We start from the raw sequence: 14,622 nt of genomic DNA on the forward strand, positions 1-14,622 counted from the left end.
GAGAGAATAAGAGGAAACGCAGGGTGGTTAACCAGCTATCAGCCTCCGGTTTGCTACCCTACACTAAGGAAAACGTTAAAAAAACACGCACACAAAGACACGCACACAAAAGGCGTTCCAGTCAGAGACGTTCACAAAGGCCGGTAGACCGCAAAAAGCGAATAGCGCTTGCATGGCCTTGTGTGACGTTAGGTCCTTTCGATGGCGCAGAATGCCTTTTTTCCGATAGTGATTGGTTGTCCAGCTGCTCAATTTCATTGCGAAGGCATTCCCTCTGTGGACTGTACTGCGGACACGCGCATAATAAATGGCCAATCAATTATTCATGGCCGCAGTGGTCACACGTTGCGGTGTCGATTATCCCTATGCGGAACGCATAGGCTTTGGTAAAGGCAACGCCCAACCACAGTCGATACAAAAGCGTGGCATCTCCACGGCGAAGCTATGATGGTGCTCGAAGGCTTAATGTGGGATCAAGGGCATACGATCGAGAATTGCTTACGAGCATTCCTTAAACGTGACTGATTCCATTCCGACGTGGTGCACTGCCGAGCAAGCAGACGGAACTTCCGTGCTGCGTCAGTTCTAGAAAGTGGAATTGGTGCGTGGTGGTCCTCAGCATGGGCTGAACGGGCAGCCTGATCGGCGCTGCATCACCTATATGGCGTAACGTCTCTGCAATCTGAAATGTGAGCTTTTCGTGCCGTCCGCGTCATAGAGGTGACCGTAGAGACTGCAGTGCCGCTTCGGTAATCGCAAAATATCGCCCACTTGGGTGGTGGTTCATCCCCAATATAATGAAGGGCAGTAAAGAGCGCTTCGTTTTCGTTTTAGCCGTATGGATAAAAAGGCTGCATGCTTCTGCTACTTTACTCTATCGCAGCCCAACTTCCATCGAAACTCTTTCTTTAGAACAATTGCGTTAAGAAACAAAGTTACCTGCATTTAAACAAAACGCTTTAAAATGTCCTGCATATTTTATTTAGAGCTACTGTTGAACCAATTCCTAGGAAAGGCTGAAAGGTCGTACACAAATCTTCAACATTGAGTTCACATTAGCAAGTTTCAGGAAATTTCATCTGGGTGGCTTTTATAGTTTTCTAGAAGAGCTAGCTAATCTCTACATCCTTCGTCAAAGTCACTTGTAACGCTCTGGACTGTTTGAAAAGGCAATTTACTGCGAAACGCACAAATAACAAGCACACGTTGAACTTTGCTTACACATCGCCCATAACGAAGGCTCAATTACCACGAAGTATAAAAAATGTTATTCACATATTTCACCTAGCGCACCACGGTCTCGACGTTAGGTGCACGAAACGCTTGCCGTCTGCACAAACAGCTCACTCCGACGTATCTAGAGCCAAGCCACTTATGCCGTGCTCGCCCCGGGATTCGACTCCCCATTTGCTTATTTTTAGTAATTCACCAAGAAAAACCACAAGGAGAACGGCGTGTTACGCCTGGACTCTGTGGTGAAACCATTTGTGTCACGCCGACAAAGCCACCGCATAGGCCCAGATGGTCCAAGTACGCCGAGCAACCAGAAATCGTTGAAGAAACGCATTGATGGCTGCCAGTGCGTTTTTTACAAAATGAAAGTACATTTGGTAAAGCAGCTACACTAAATAGTGCAGGTGAAAAACAATTTTTTTTTTCACATGAACTCCGCAGGCACACAAAATGAAGAACAATATAACGAAACGCTGTTGAACCGGTAATCTAAAAGAACCAGTATTTCCCTAGTAACTGCGCTGAATAAAATTGTAACAATTTTGTCTACATTCTGCAACGCAGCTGAAATGAAAAAAAAAAAATACGAAGATCCAGTGCACTTTATGAAACGTATATCAAGCTTAGCTTCCATGGAACAGTTACGTAAATACTATAAAAATGAATACGACTTCTACAATTGTCTTTACTTTCATGCTATAAAAGCTTAATCTAATGCAATGTCTATGTTTGCGAGCCGCCCAAGCTATAACATTTGTCGCGCACTGTACTGATCCATTCTACGACGATGTCCCACTCGTGTTTGCAAGCTATGCTGAAATATAAACAGCAGTTCATGCCAACAATCACGTCTAGACGGCGACGGGCTTCCCGCGGTGTTAAAATATTGAACAAGGAATACAGCTAAGTTAATATGCGGCAAGAAAACTTCCGGAAACCGCGCACACGAGCTGTAGACGTTCGAAGAACAGTGCATCGAAAACAAATTGACATTGTTGCGCTGCTATATGTGGTATGCAGAACAACATTAGTTTATTATTTAATTTTGTTTCTTTTTTTCAGTCATTTTGGTCCCGCAGAGACGCACTGTTGGTGTTTTGCATGGAAATAATATTGCTGTTTTTCTGCGATTATTCTAGAGTTATGGAAATGAACATAATAAACCTGTTAGAGCCGGATCGAAGAGTTATTTTAGTCTCTCCACAGTGGAACTGGTAACGGGCAGTTTTCGCTCACAGGAAACCAAAAAGAAATCAATTTATAATTATGATAAGAAAGGACGTTGTAAATATTCAGCACAACTGATCAATTTTCCGTTGTATGGCAACATATGTTTATGTATGTTTTCGATTTCTTTTGAACGAGGACAAGGACAATCGAGGAGTCTGAATATATGTAGTTACAATGGAAGATGTAACCCGCAGAGTGTTAGCCAGCACCACCCCTAGGCATGGCAGAAGATACGGAACGACCTTCTGTCCGACGGTACTACTTAAAGCGCGAACCTTAGCAGCTGGCAGCTGGCCTATAAACCCTCGTATGGTGCCTAAATATTTAAAATCTGGCGAAGTAGGGACTCCCCAACCCTCCTTCGCAATTAGCGAGAAGAAAGGGAACCGATAATAATAATATTTGGGGTTTTACGTGCCAAAACCACTTTCTGATTATGAGGCACGCCGTAGCGGAGGACTCCGGAAATTTCGACCACCTGGGGTTCTTTAACGTGCACCTAAATCTAAGCACACGGGTGTTTTCGCATTTCGCCCCCATCGAAATGCGGCCGCCGTGGCCGGGATTCGATCCCGCGACCTCGTGCTCAGCAGCCCAACACCATAGCCGAAAGGGAACCGAGTTCTGTTCTTGTGAGTTTTCCTGTTATTTGTTTCCTTGGCTTTGTAAACAGTTGGTTTCATATGGTTGTGACTAACAAAATTATTATTCATTTTGAAAGCAAAGAAAAGTCCCCTCTTATAAACGAAGAGAGTGTTCGATTGGGATATGCAGAGAATGCTGCTGGTCACTGCCCGATGCTTACGTCGGCGGTTACGTAAATTTGACGTCAGCAGTTTGAAATGAAGACACAGTGGAATAGTTTTACGTTGTAGGGCCCATGGTCTACAACAAATTATGTGACGTGGTGTCGGTGAAGCCTTTATTACATCATCGCGCCTCCGGAGACTTCAACAGCGGAGCCGACCATGTACGAACTGTGTGGCCCACATAGGAAAGCCACCACCTGCGCCACTTCACGTGGTTGGGCAGGACGACTGAGCGGTATGTTTGCGGTAAGTTGCTGCTTCTGTTCTGCGGTGAGGTGGTCTGACATTGGCGTCACCGTGAAACCTGGCAACACTGCATTGCATCGGATGCCCGTGCCCGCGACGTCCAGCGCTATGGATTTGGTCAGGCCCAGTATACCGGTTTTCGAGGCCACGTAGCTTGCGAGGCCCTTCATTCCACTCTTGGCAGTGATGCTCGACACGTTGACAACGGCTCCTTCTTTTACACCAGCTGCCAGCATTAGGCGGATGCCTGTACGGCTCATAAGAAATGGTCCCTGCACAAAAAGATAGATTAGAGACACCTTCAAAGCAGCTAGCACGCAGGTAGGATCGGTAGTTTTTTTTATTACTTTTGACTGAGGAATAGACTGCCAGGTTGTAGCGTACTAATGGTTTTTTCTTTAGCAAGAAATATGTGGCATACTTCTTACAAAGCTACTATGGTGTATTGCCGACGACACTGGGCTGATAGCGTCACCGTTTGCACCACGACAGGCACAGCTTATTTTTCTTTAAGAATAAATTTTCTCGCATGCAGCCTTTGAGGGAGAAAACAACTTAGCCGCTGCACCCCTGCATCAAAGCTAACTGTTTCCTGTGTATTTAGTATTGCATCAAGCACTGCTCTTAGGCTATGATGAGATCGTCTTTACACTCCTTCAAACATCTTCCAGTGCTTCTTAGCACCAAAGTTCAACTATAGTTGCACAATTCAGCTATATTTAGCAAGATGTGAACTTTTTAATTGTTCGTTTGCTAGCGATTTACGTAACTAAAATATCTTTGCTGCAAGAATATAGGTAACTGACTTGTATAAGATTAAGTCGATAAACCAGTAGTATAACAATGCATGAAAACGTGAGCTTTACTAGCACGCGGAAGCTGGAGGGCATAACAATGAAAAAGGCTCTAGAAATAAGAAGTGAAAAATTAGGTCACCTTTGCAGGTGGCATGTCGCCGCACTGAGAGTCAAGTGATACGTAATACGTACATACAAATTGTGAACAAATGCATATCAATCAAGACACAAAACTACACATACGAAACGATTAGGCTGGGGAGTCTTGAAAAGCAATTTTGCATTAAAAAGGAGTATTTCATTAAGAGTCCTCGCCAAAAGCGAGCATTGTTGCGCGAGTAGAAAGTGCACAACAGATAAACACGTAAGAGCATTACCGGTGACTTCAGATGATATTTCGGAGACATGAGAACAGCTTCATACGTGTCACCTGTTTGAACAAATACCAACAAATATATTATGTGGCTTTGTTCGTTTCCTGAATAGGTGTAGGATTACGTTCACACTTCTTTCTCGAAGAATCGGGAAGCGTCAAAAACTTACAAAAAAATAGTCCGCCCACCTAGGCAGCGAAATGGGCGGGAACCCACGCGGCGAGCGCGATCGGTCTCGGACTGATTTTTTTTCCGCTACGGCGAAGCAGAAAGTCGTTCCGCTTAATCGAAAGCTGCACTAGCATGTAAACATCCGGTACTGAAATTCAACAGGGAACAAACGAGCCAGTTGCTATCCTGACAGACGAAATCGAGAGCCACCCCACACCGGCTTTACCGGGACACATCTCACAAGAACGAGATTCGGGCGAAGATAGTATTCAACGTCGCGGGACCTGAAGGACAGCAACAAATCGTTGGTGTGACCAAACTTCTCGCGCTTTTGAAAAGTCGGGTGAACCTGCCACTGCAGCTTTCAATATGTCGGCTTCTGCCCCACTCCAATATCCATTTCTGGGAAACAACTAGCTAGAAGTATCAAAAGTACTTCTTCCTCTTCCATGGCCGACGAAAATTGCACAAAACACACGTAGTTGCGCGAAATGATCGCTTTTGATGATGGATTGGTCAGTGAATGAACATACCGCTAAAATAGTGGCGGACAGGCGGACAAATGTAGGCAAACTACATGAATGTGCAAGCGGCAGCCACGAAAGAATTGTTAACGTCTTGGATATGCGCGGAATAGATTTTCCGTTAGCTTAGGCCTTACAGCCTGCTTGCCGCATTGTGTGTGTGTGTGTGTGTGTGTGTGTGTGTGTGTGTGTGTGTGTGTGTGTGTGTGTGCGTGCGTGTGTGTGTGTGTGTGCGTGTGTGTGTGTGTGTGTGTGTGTGTGTGTGTGCGTGTGCGTACGTGGGTGCCTGCGTGCGTGTGTAGAAGAACATTTACTTGCTTAAATTGCAGCTCCGGGTTCATCGCGTATTCCCATGAGGGCTAGGCTGTCCCTCTCATCGATTGCCACTGAGTGTTCAGGTGAGATTACCCTTCCCTTAAGCTCACCTGAAACGCCAGTTATGAGCGTTTAGTGTGTCCAATTTTTGAGGTCATTCGGAAAATCCGGCATCCATACGCCTAACGAGACGCGTCGGCATAGCAACGGCACCTATGTCGCTAAAGAATTGTCTTGGCTTGGACATGTGCTGTTTGAGGTACCAGATAGCGCCCCGTTTTTTGATGTCTTATTTACGCTTGCTTACCCGTAAGTTGCAATAAAACTTTGAAAAGGATGTGCGCCGTAACGCCTGGCGAATTTACTTGCATTTAACGTACATAAGGTACGGAACGCTACTTTAAGACTGTCTGCGGATTTGTGCGTACGCTGGGAGTAAAGAAATCACAGCGCAACTGCAATTTTCAGGACCACATTATGCTGGATCGGCTTCCAGTAACAGGTGCTGGTCAATCAGGAAAATCAAGGTTACTATATTTCGAAGCTTATGACCAACAATAAGAACTTCTTAGAAATGAGTCTTCTAGATTGGTACCCTATATAGAGCTGCACCTAATGTGGATCCTGATGTGCTCAAACTGGTGGTCCATTTCACAGGTTCTTCGTAACGAAGCTGCTAGTTCCCTAGCCTCACCTTCAGATTTGTCTTGATTATTCGATCAAAGTCCTCTTCGCTAGCATCAGCTATCGCGGCGAAGCCACAGCCAATGGCGCCGTTGTTGACGATTATGCTGGCAGGTGTGCCACCGCTGAACCCCTGAATCGCCTCGAACAGCCGCTCGACGGACGCCGACTCGCCAACGTCCACTTCCACAGCGCGGTGGCCCTGGTCACCTGCGCCAAAGTTCACGCGATCCATGTTGTAAAACTTTCATCACACTCTATGGCTCAAATAAGCCATATAGCGATAAGCCAAATAAGCCAAAGACAAATAAGCCAAGATAAGCCAAATAAGCGAAATAAGTGATATTAGAACACTTAGCAAATGTACACGCATTGAGAACTCCATTCGATACACATTGGCAGCATAAAGCACACTCCAAGAAAGTAAGCCGTGAAGCGTTAAATACTAGGTGCAGGGAGAAGGGAGTGAAACAGTGTTGAAAGAGGGAGTGCGTGTGTAAGGGAGTGCAATATGTGAGAACGCTACTTGTCATTTAGTCACTGGGAACCTAATTTCGTTGTTTCCTGGCCGTCAGACAAGCACTACATGAACGTTGTTTCAGTAGACGTTAAGTGCTCGCCTGCAAGCTTACCTAGGAGGTGCTCACAAACTTCATTTTAAGGCAGGCTATGCTGTTTAAAAGCTTGTAACTAGTAGCTTAAAATTTTAGAGAACCCTGTTATTGTAAAGGTCCGTGTGTGGCAATTTCTGCGGCGATAGTTGACTAGCGAACGTGTTAACTTCCGAATGCAACTAGGCTTGCGTCGTGGGCATCCGTGTATGCCATCTTGAAGTAATACCATGTTCTACACAAGATGAACACAAAAGAGTACATGAAAAGTTAAACACTGTGCTAGTACTTTGTGCATTTGCTCATGCGCTGTCTCATGCGCATATGCTAGTGTTGTTTACGCTACGCTGGTATCCCGAAGCACGAGGCAATGAGTAAATTGATAACATGATCCACGTTATGATTGACCAGATGCGGTTGCTTACAGGAAATTCCAAGTACGCAAGGGTTTTTTCACTGCACCTTCATCAGAATGCAATCAGTACAGAGCCAATAACCGTGGTCCTCAGCCCTACGTCATATCCAGTCAGCTGCTGCGGCGAGTACAGAGGAGGAGGAGGAAGAGATTGCAGATAACGGATGTATAATTGTTTCGAGCACTCGCGCATGCCATTTCATGGCGTGATGGTACTTAACCCACATAATTTGATCTTTGCACGTACATCGCAAAAACACAGCCACATATTTTCCCAAAATACAAACAAGGCATCACATTGAGTTGACCTCAAGAAATCTGGAAGATTCAGTTTGCTTCAATAAACGCCTGAAAATAGGAAGTAAGCATGTATTCAATAATTATCTGACATGCTTTTTACTCAGAAGCTTTAACCTTTGGCTGCACATGACATCTAATATGGCGTATCTTTGCATACAATATGAACTTGGTTCCAAGTTTAGGCATCCTAGCACAGTAGCGAACAGGGCGTAAAAAGCAGTATAACGTTTTCGGAAATCAGCATAAGTCAATTACTGCAAAGAGCAACTCTGACGACCGTCCACGCGTTTAGTTTTGAACGCTCATCACACATAACTTAAATTTTTTTTACGCCAAAGTTAAAGTATGTGCCATATATAAGTCACCGAAGTCAATTGGAGGAAGGTTTTAAACACTTCGCACAATGCCTGAAAATGTGGATATAAAAAATATTCAATAAATATCTGCAATAAACCGGGCGCTATACAGTTAAGCTATTCCAAACTTTTCTATTCTATTTCTGCAATCAGCCCTCTACTATTGGTCAAAAGCTTTTGGGATATGCCCACTTTACCTGTCTGTCACGCGACGTCAACAAAATGCAAAAACTCACCGCGTCAAAGTGACGTGTATGCATTAAAAACCCATTCATGTGCCGAGCAAAATGAAATGTTTTTCGGAATAGCCGGAGACTGCCCTGTTCCGAAGTGAATATAAGATGGTTGCCGGCGATCACTGTGGCATTGGCTACTCGGAGTTACCTGGGAGAAGGGTTTATTTGCCGTATTCAAAAAATTTTGCATGACAGTATGTGTTGTCGAGCCTTTTCGGCATGTACACGACATCGTAGTGCCAGGTTTTCTTCGCGAAGGATCCGTTTTAGCTGCACGTTTACCCTTCCTATGAACTCCGTTCAATTCCCTACCAGAACCTCAAGGCTAAGACAGCGGAAGCGGACCAATCGCCGACACCGAACCGCCATCATGATCCGGTTATTTAGTTTCACTGCGTTAGCACGGCCTCACCGAAACCATCTGCCCTTATCCGTGCTCATCGCCTCAGGTCACCCGCCGCGGTGACTTGGTGGTTATGGTGTCGCGATGCTATGCACCAGATCACAGGATCAAATCCCAGCCGCGACGGCCGCATTTCAATGGGACGGATACCACAAACGCCGATTTCCAGTGCGTTGGCGGCAAGTTAAAGATACCCGGAAGGTCAAAATTAATCCTGAGTCCTCATAAGCAAATTGCGGTTTCGGCACGTAAAATTCAAAAAGTCAATTCAGTTCGCCTCTGGTCAGCCAATTACACGAGAAAAGCCTGTACAACAAGACAGTGCTATTCACTTAGACAGCAAACAGAGGTAACCTATGATAACCGTGGTGAGCGTTTCATTGGCCTTATAAAATTACGCTACGAGACAATGCCCGATGCTTGCGTTGGGAGTCGCCTAAATTTGAGGTCAGGGTATTGGAACAAGACATTGAAATAGCTTTACGTTATAGGGCCCCAGTAACTCATGCACAAACTTGAAACTTTCACCGTTCTTCACTTATAGCATGTTCCCCATTTCTATTACCACTGAACTCGGAGCCACATTTAGTTGCACGATGTCACATGGAAGCATTTCCGATAACTATGCAATGCTTTCGTGTGCTTTTTGCATTTGTGTGAACTCCGTAAATATTGGACGCTCTTCAATGTTTTCGGCTCACCAGATGTCACCTACGTTTGTAGAGGAACTCTCTAAAAGCAGTGAGCCTTCCATGGGCATCGCAAAACATGTTGCTAATAGTGTTCGACGCCTGCACAAGTGTCCACCATGTCTTTAATTTGTACTGCATATTTGTACTTTGCTGTTGCTTAAAATATATCATGCCTCTCTGCGAATTCTAATTGAATAACGGAGTGACGCTTCATTCTGCAAGGACATCGGGCGAATAGAGTATATGCGGTGCATAACGTACTATGGGCCTGAAAGCCAAGGGTACAGAGAATTTAGTCAATTTCCCAAGCCTCCTTATCAACCTGTATATACGTAAAACTTTCGACGCACATCACTTATAAAATACAGGCTAAACATATAGCAGCCGCTGCATTTGGATTTGGATCTGGATCTGCATTTGAGTTATAAGAAAGAGACTCATCTTCTAAGCATGGAGCCGTAGGTTCAAAACTCATCCCCGCCAATTTTTTTCCTTTTGAATTTACTGATTTTTATACATACATTTATTTATAGCGATTCGTCTTACGGCACGGACGGATTGACGGGTTTCTTCGTTGGGTAGGAATAGAAATGCCTACGCTTTGAAAAAATGGTAACAAAGCTAAGACTGACGCCCAATTTGCTCTCGTGTACGATGGATGCGATATGGAAAGATGGAATGAAGAAAAAAAAGGAATACCAGAAGGAAGCGGCCAGAAAACACATACTTCACACATGCAGCATACTTTAAGCCGACTTTGAATGGAGCCTATGATAATAAACCATATCATAAGGGTTCTGTGAAGTCTATAAATTCTAGGATTCTCATGACGTCGTACGTAGCTTTCTGCTCTTTTGAAGGGCCATTCCACACGCCATGTATTTTTGATTCTATAAACAAGAAATGGCATTGCAATCAACTTATATCGCGCAATAATGAGGCTGATCATGGCCAGTAACAAGTTTACTACAAGCGCAGTTGCCTTGCCTATTTTAGAACATCGCCTTTAAGGAGGTGACTTAAAAGCAATAATCATCAAAGAAGTAAGCATGTATTCTACTTCTAAAAGCATTTTACCAACGGCGGCTAGTCTTTCACTAAACACTTTCTTTACGAGCACCAGTTTCGAGAAATGTGGACTCTAAACATGTACCGTGATATGCATTGCTTTGAAATTGGCTGCATAGCTCGGTTACCCATTTCTCAATACTCCGGCAAGGCGATGATGATCTAGTAAAGGTTACTTTTTAAGGACTGGCTGAATTAAGATGTGTAGTTGCAGGACACCTCGGCCTCATGGAAGTTAATAAACTCGTGGTAAATAATGTTATTGTAATGGCAATATAGCACAAATTCTGATGTTTAGCATTTATTATTGATATAAAGCTTCTTAAACTATAGTATTAATTTTTAAATGTCTTTCTTATTGTAGTAATATGAGAAAGCCTTTGTACTAGTTATTGTCGTGTGTTGTACATCAGTAGGCACCTACCAGAGCCGCGCGAGAAAGCACTAAGTTGATCGCGCGCAGCTGACAACTCGGTTATCCTGCCATCCTAACACAACAATAAACACAACACCATGAGCACATTTTCCGGAGAGGCAAAATCACGCGCGATAACGCGTGCTTCGTCTCTCTTTGATCACGACAACTCACCACACGACAACGTACTACGTGCCTTTTGCTCGAAGTTTTTATCCGTAGGTAAGTTCCTCTACATGCATTAGAACAACTCAACGCATAGGTGCGGTAATACGAACCCGCCAGTGACTTCGCGACCCTTTGCGCAGCTTCAACATTGATGTCGGCTACGACGACACGGGCACCTCTCTCGGCCAGCACATGGCAGATGGCTTCGCCGATGCCGCTGCCTCCTCCGGTGACGACTGCAAGACGTCCTGAGAATTCTTTGTCGGCCGACATCTGCGCGTGCTCGTCTCCGGACTGCGCCCGCTTCAACTGTAGCGACCGCGATGCGACAGGTCTCGCCTGGCCATCTCCCTTCTCGTCGGCGTATTCTCTGCCACCGCACCGCTCCATATCACTGCGATAAGACGCCTTCCTTCGTTCTGGGCGATTGAAGCTTGTCTGGGCTTACATGTGAAGGGCAGTAGTGGCCTTTTATTTTTTTTCTTTATACGTCGCGCGGTCCCTTATTTCCGTGCCCTTCCCTGTAGAGTCACTGCACGACCCTTTTCCCTCGAAGCTGCAGTCCAGCTGCAGCGTTCATTCGGGCTGTTGAGCAGCGAAAGCCCGGAGAACAGCTGAGTCGAGAAAAACCAGTTTCTTTGCGTGACCTTGGCGTTGCGCAGAGCTACGGCTTCCGTGAAGCAACTTACGATCTGCTGTCGTTTTCTTTCTATCGCGTCATGTTGCGCCTTTTTTACAGCCGAGAACAATGGCAAAGGCGGCGAGAACGAAGTGGTGAGCCGAGGGACTCGCTTGAATGGAATGGAATCCCACCACGTGCTCTCTCTCTTTCTTTTTCTCTCTTTGAGAGCGGCGCTGTTTAATAACGGCCCGAGGCGGCGACTCCGCAAATAGCCAAGAATGGGTCCGTTGCGTCGTCCGCCAATTATGAAATAGGCTGCTGTTATTCCTCGTGGCCGAACACCACAACACCAAAGGAACATCATAAGTGCTGTCCCACGCTTATTGTGTTCCTTCTTTTTTCTATATGTAGTGATATCTGTTTCCCCTTTTGGAGGTTGGCTGTTGCAAGAGAAACGATTATTGCACACTGACATTGTTCTGTTGGATAATCGTCGAAAGCCGAATAATTACCTCTTCTTTCACCAGTTTAAGCGGGTTAATAGCAGTTTTGAAATCCAAGTCCGCCGATAATGATTTATATACAAAAGAAAATAAAAGATTTCCTTCATCAAATCAAGCAAATAGATTCCTGTCAGTGCTGACATGTACCACGGTAAAATGTTTCAGGAATGATATTATACTGTGAAATGTAAACTCACGTTTTTACTTTTGAAAATTAGCGTTACGCAGTCCTAAAGATTCACCGATGATTACCATACTCCCTAATGGAAATTTGAGTGGAGCTCTACTTGTGTTGATTTCCCAATATACTGAGTCAAAACATTTGATAGAGACAAGTAGACGAGTCGGCGTTTGCCAAACACCTGATCTGTGGGTCAAGCACGTCGGCTTTTAGACATGATTCGTAGAAGATCCCGGTGTTCTCGCTGGTGCTCGCGTGGCTTCCAGACACTATTCCACAATTCGTGTAGCTTTTATAATTGGATTACAAAACGCTTTGGGGGCAACAGCCAACAGATACAACTATCGATAACATTTCAAATGCCTTCGACACATGCAGGCGCATCGTGCGTCGAGGGATAAGGTTTAACATTTGTTGCCCAGAGAAAGGCAGGGACCGACGAAAGATAATGAAGTCATCTGTGAACCAACAAGAGCGCGTAACTCTGGCGCCATCTCGTAGCGGTTGGTGCCGCAAACACTACGTTTTTGCAGCACTACGCTTTTCCTCTGACGCTTTCGCAATACCCTCCACCTCCACTTTCCGCCTCATGCTTTCGCCGCACCCTCCTCCTTCATTTTCCTACTTATGTTCCTTTCTTTCTCACCATTATTTTTCATCTCCCACTGCACTCTGCGCTCGCTCTTTGATCCACTGCGCTCCTTCGCTCGGGTAGGACGCGAACGCTGAAGCTTGATGGGCGCCTAAAAAGGTCAAACGACACGTACACATTCCTGTACGTGAGAGCTCACGCCCCCGTGCCTTGCGCCTGCCGCACCTTGCGAGGAATGGAGGTTTGAACCTACAAGATGTGGACGAGCGCGCATCTTGGCTAGCTTCTTTCGTCTTGGTAGATTACATTTTGCATTTTCTAAGGCAGCTAAAACGTCAATGCTTGTATGGAGAAATTATCTATGCTCGTATCGCGGCTTGACGAGTACGATCAGTGACAGACCATCTGCACGTGCGTGAGACGCATGGGTGCGAGCTTTCCCGTGCCAGCACGCGCACCTGTAGCTTGGTCTTAAAGGCCAAACAGCACGCACGCTTGCTGGTGCGCGTGTAGGACACTCCAGGCGCATTTCTGCTTTCGGCGTCGCCGTCATCGTGAGGTTCCGTATAAAGTCCGAGGGCCACAAAACCTTTGCCGCACGCCATATGTTGTGTGTTCGAGTGAAAGCTTGCGAGGGTGAGCCGGCGAACGCGGTTCAATATCGCGTGCACGAACGAGGAAGGCGGGCAGGAAGCATGCCCTCTGCTGTCGCGCGCGATTCAGGGAGATCAGGCTAGGGAGGAGAGAGAGAGAGAGAGTGTGTGTGTGATTGTGAACAGGAAGAAGCGCTATTTTGTGCAGCTCTTTAGGAAGCATGACTCAGCGCTTTGGGGAAGAGAAGGTGGACATAAAGGCGAATGAAAAAAGAGAAGAGAGAGAAGGTCGAGGCGATTGCAGAACTCGGTACCATTAGGTACCGCTGTCAGCGGTGGCCATGAGGCGCATTCAGAATTTACACTACAGCCCCGTGTCTTCCAGGAACGTAAGAAGGTGCCTGAAGGCTGAGCTATGGTGCTGGCCGGGAAACGGCTGCTATGGTGCCGAGACCGCTGAGAGTCCGAGGCGTAGGAATTTAGATGCGGAGAGAATCCCGCCCTCTCTTTGGAGAAGGCGGGACAGGAACAAAGTAGATGGTCGATTGTTTCGTCGTCGCCGCAAGCTGAGCAGGCCGGGGATGAAGCCAGGCCTTTGCTGTACCTCCGGGAAGCCGTCCACGAGTAGCCGATCCAACGCCGCAGCAGAAGAGACCGCTCCTGCCTTCGCGACCGCGTTCAGGAAGTGGACGGGCGCGCGTCTCCGGAGGCTCTTAGGGCGCCTCGATGTCCTCTCCGCCCACGACCCTGTAATAGAGAAAGAAAAAAAAGTACGACTCCGTACACAGTCGAGACAACCACCGCGTCTACTACAGCATTAGGCACGCGAATGGCGGACCCCGCAGGGATATGTTGCCTACGCTCGTGTGTCTTGAAAGCGATCTGCGACGTGGCCAAAGTGCGCGACCGCGCGGGCCTCATGTTTAAATCGATCTTCAATGTTTGCACAGTGCGCATAGTGCCAGTAGAATCGTGTGCGTTGTACTTTCGACGTTTCGTTCGCGCTGAAGCGAGAAATGTACGAAGTCAATTCACTTGCTGCTGCCGCGATTCCTCACTCCGGCATTTTGACAGCAAGATTCCG

The 14,622-nt window shown here is 46.1% G+C and overlaps 1 protein-coding gene across 1 annotated transcript; it reads right to left on the minus strand.

The window, feature by feature from the left end:
• Positions 1 to 3,100: 3,100 nt before the first annotated feature.
• LOC135903111 ((3R)-3-hydroxyacyl-CoA dehydrogenase-like) lies at positions 3,101 to 11,568 on the minus strand. The gene is made up of 3 exons (XM_065433492.2): positions 11,158 to 11,568; positions 6,394 to 6,593; positions 3,101 to 3,790 (listed from the first exon to the last, which is right to left on the minus strand). Exons 1-3 carry the CDS (start codon positions 11,435 to 11,437, stop codon positions 3,389 to 3,391), a joined length of 882 nt encoding a protein of 293 aa, XP_065289564.1. The 5' UTR covers positions 11,438 to 11,568; the 3' UTR covers positions 3,101 to 3,388.
• Positions 11,569 to 14,622: the final 3,054 nt, after the last annotated feature.

Source organism: Dermacentor albipictus, chromosome 1 (genome assembly GCF_038994185.2).
Source record: "Dermacentor albipictus isolate Rhodes 1998 colony chromosome 1, USDA_Dalb.pri_finalv2, whole genome shotgun sequence".
Taxonomy (NCBI): Eukaryota; Metazoa; Arthropoda; class Arachnida; order Ixodida; family Ixodidae; genus Dermacentor; species Dermacentor albipictus.

What these genes read in the sequence shown, in the direction of transcription:
- LOC135903111 (XM_065433492.2), bottom strand. Translation starts at nt 11,437, where the DNA reads ATGGAGCGGTGCGGTGGCAGAGAATACGCCGACGAGAAGGGAGATGGC. An exon ending in GGTCGCGAAGTCACTGGCGG is followed by an intron (nt 6,594 to 11,157) that starts GTTCGTATTACC and finishes ACTTTGGCGCAG; the next exon opens with GTGACCAGGGCCACCGCGCT. An exon ending in TAATCAAGACAAATCTGAAG is followed by an intron (nt 3,791 to 6,393) that starts GTGAGGCTAGGG and finishes CTTTTTGTGCAG; the next exon opens with GGACCATTTCTTATGAGCCG.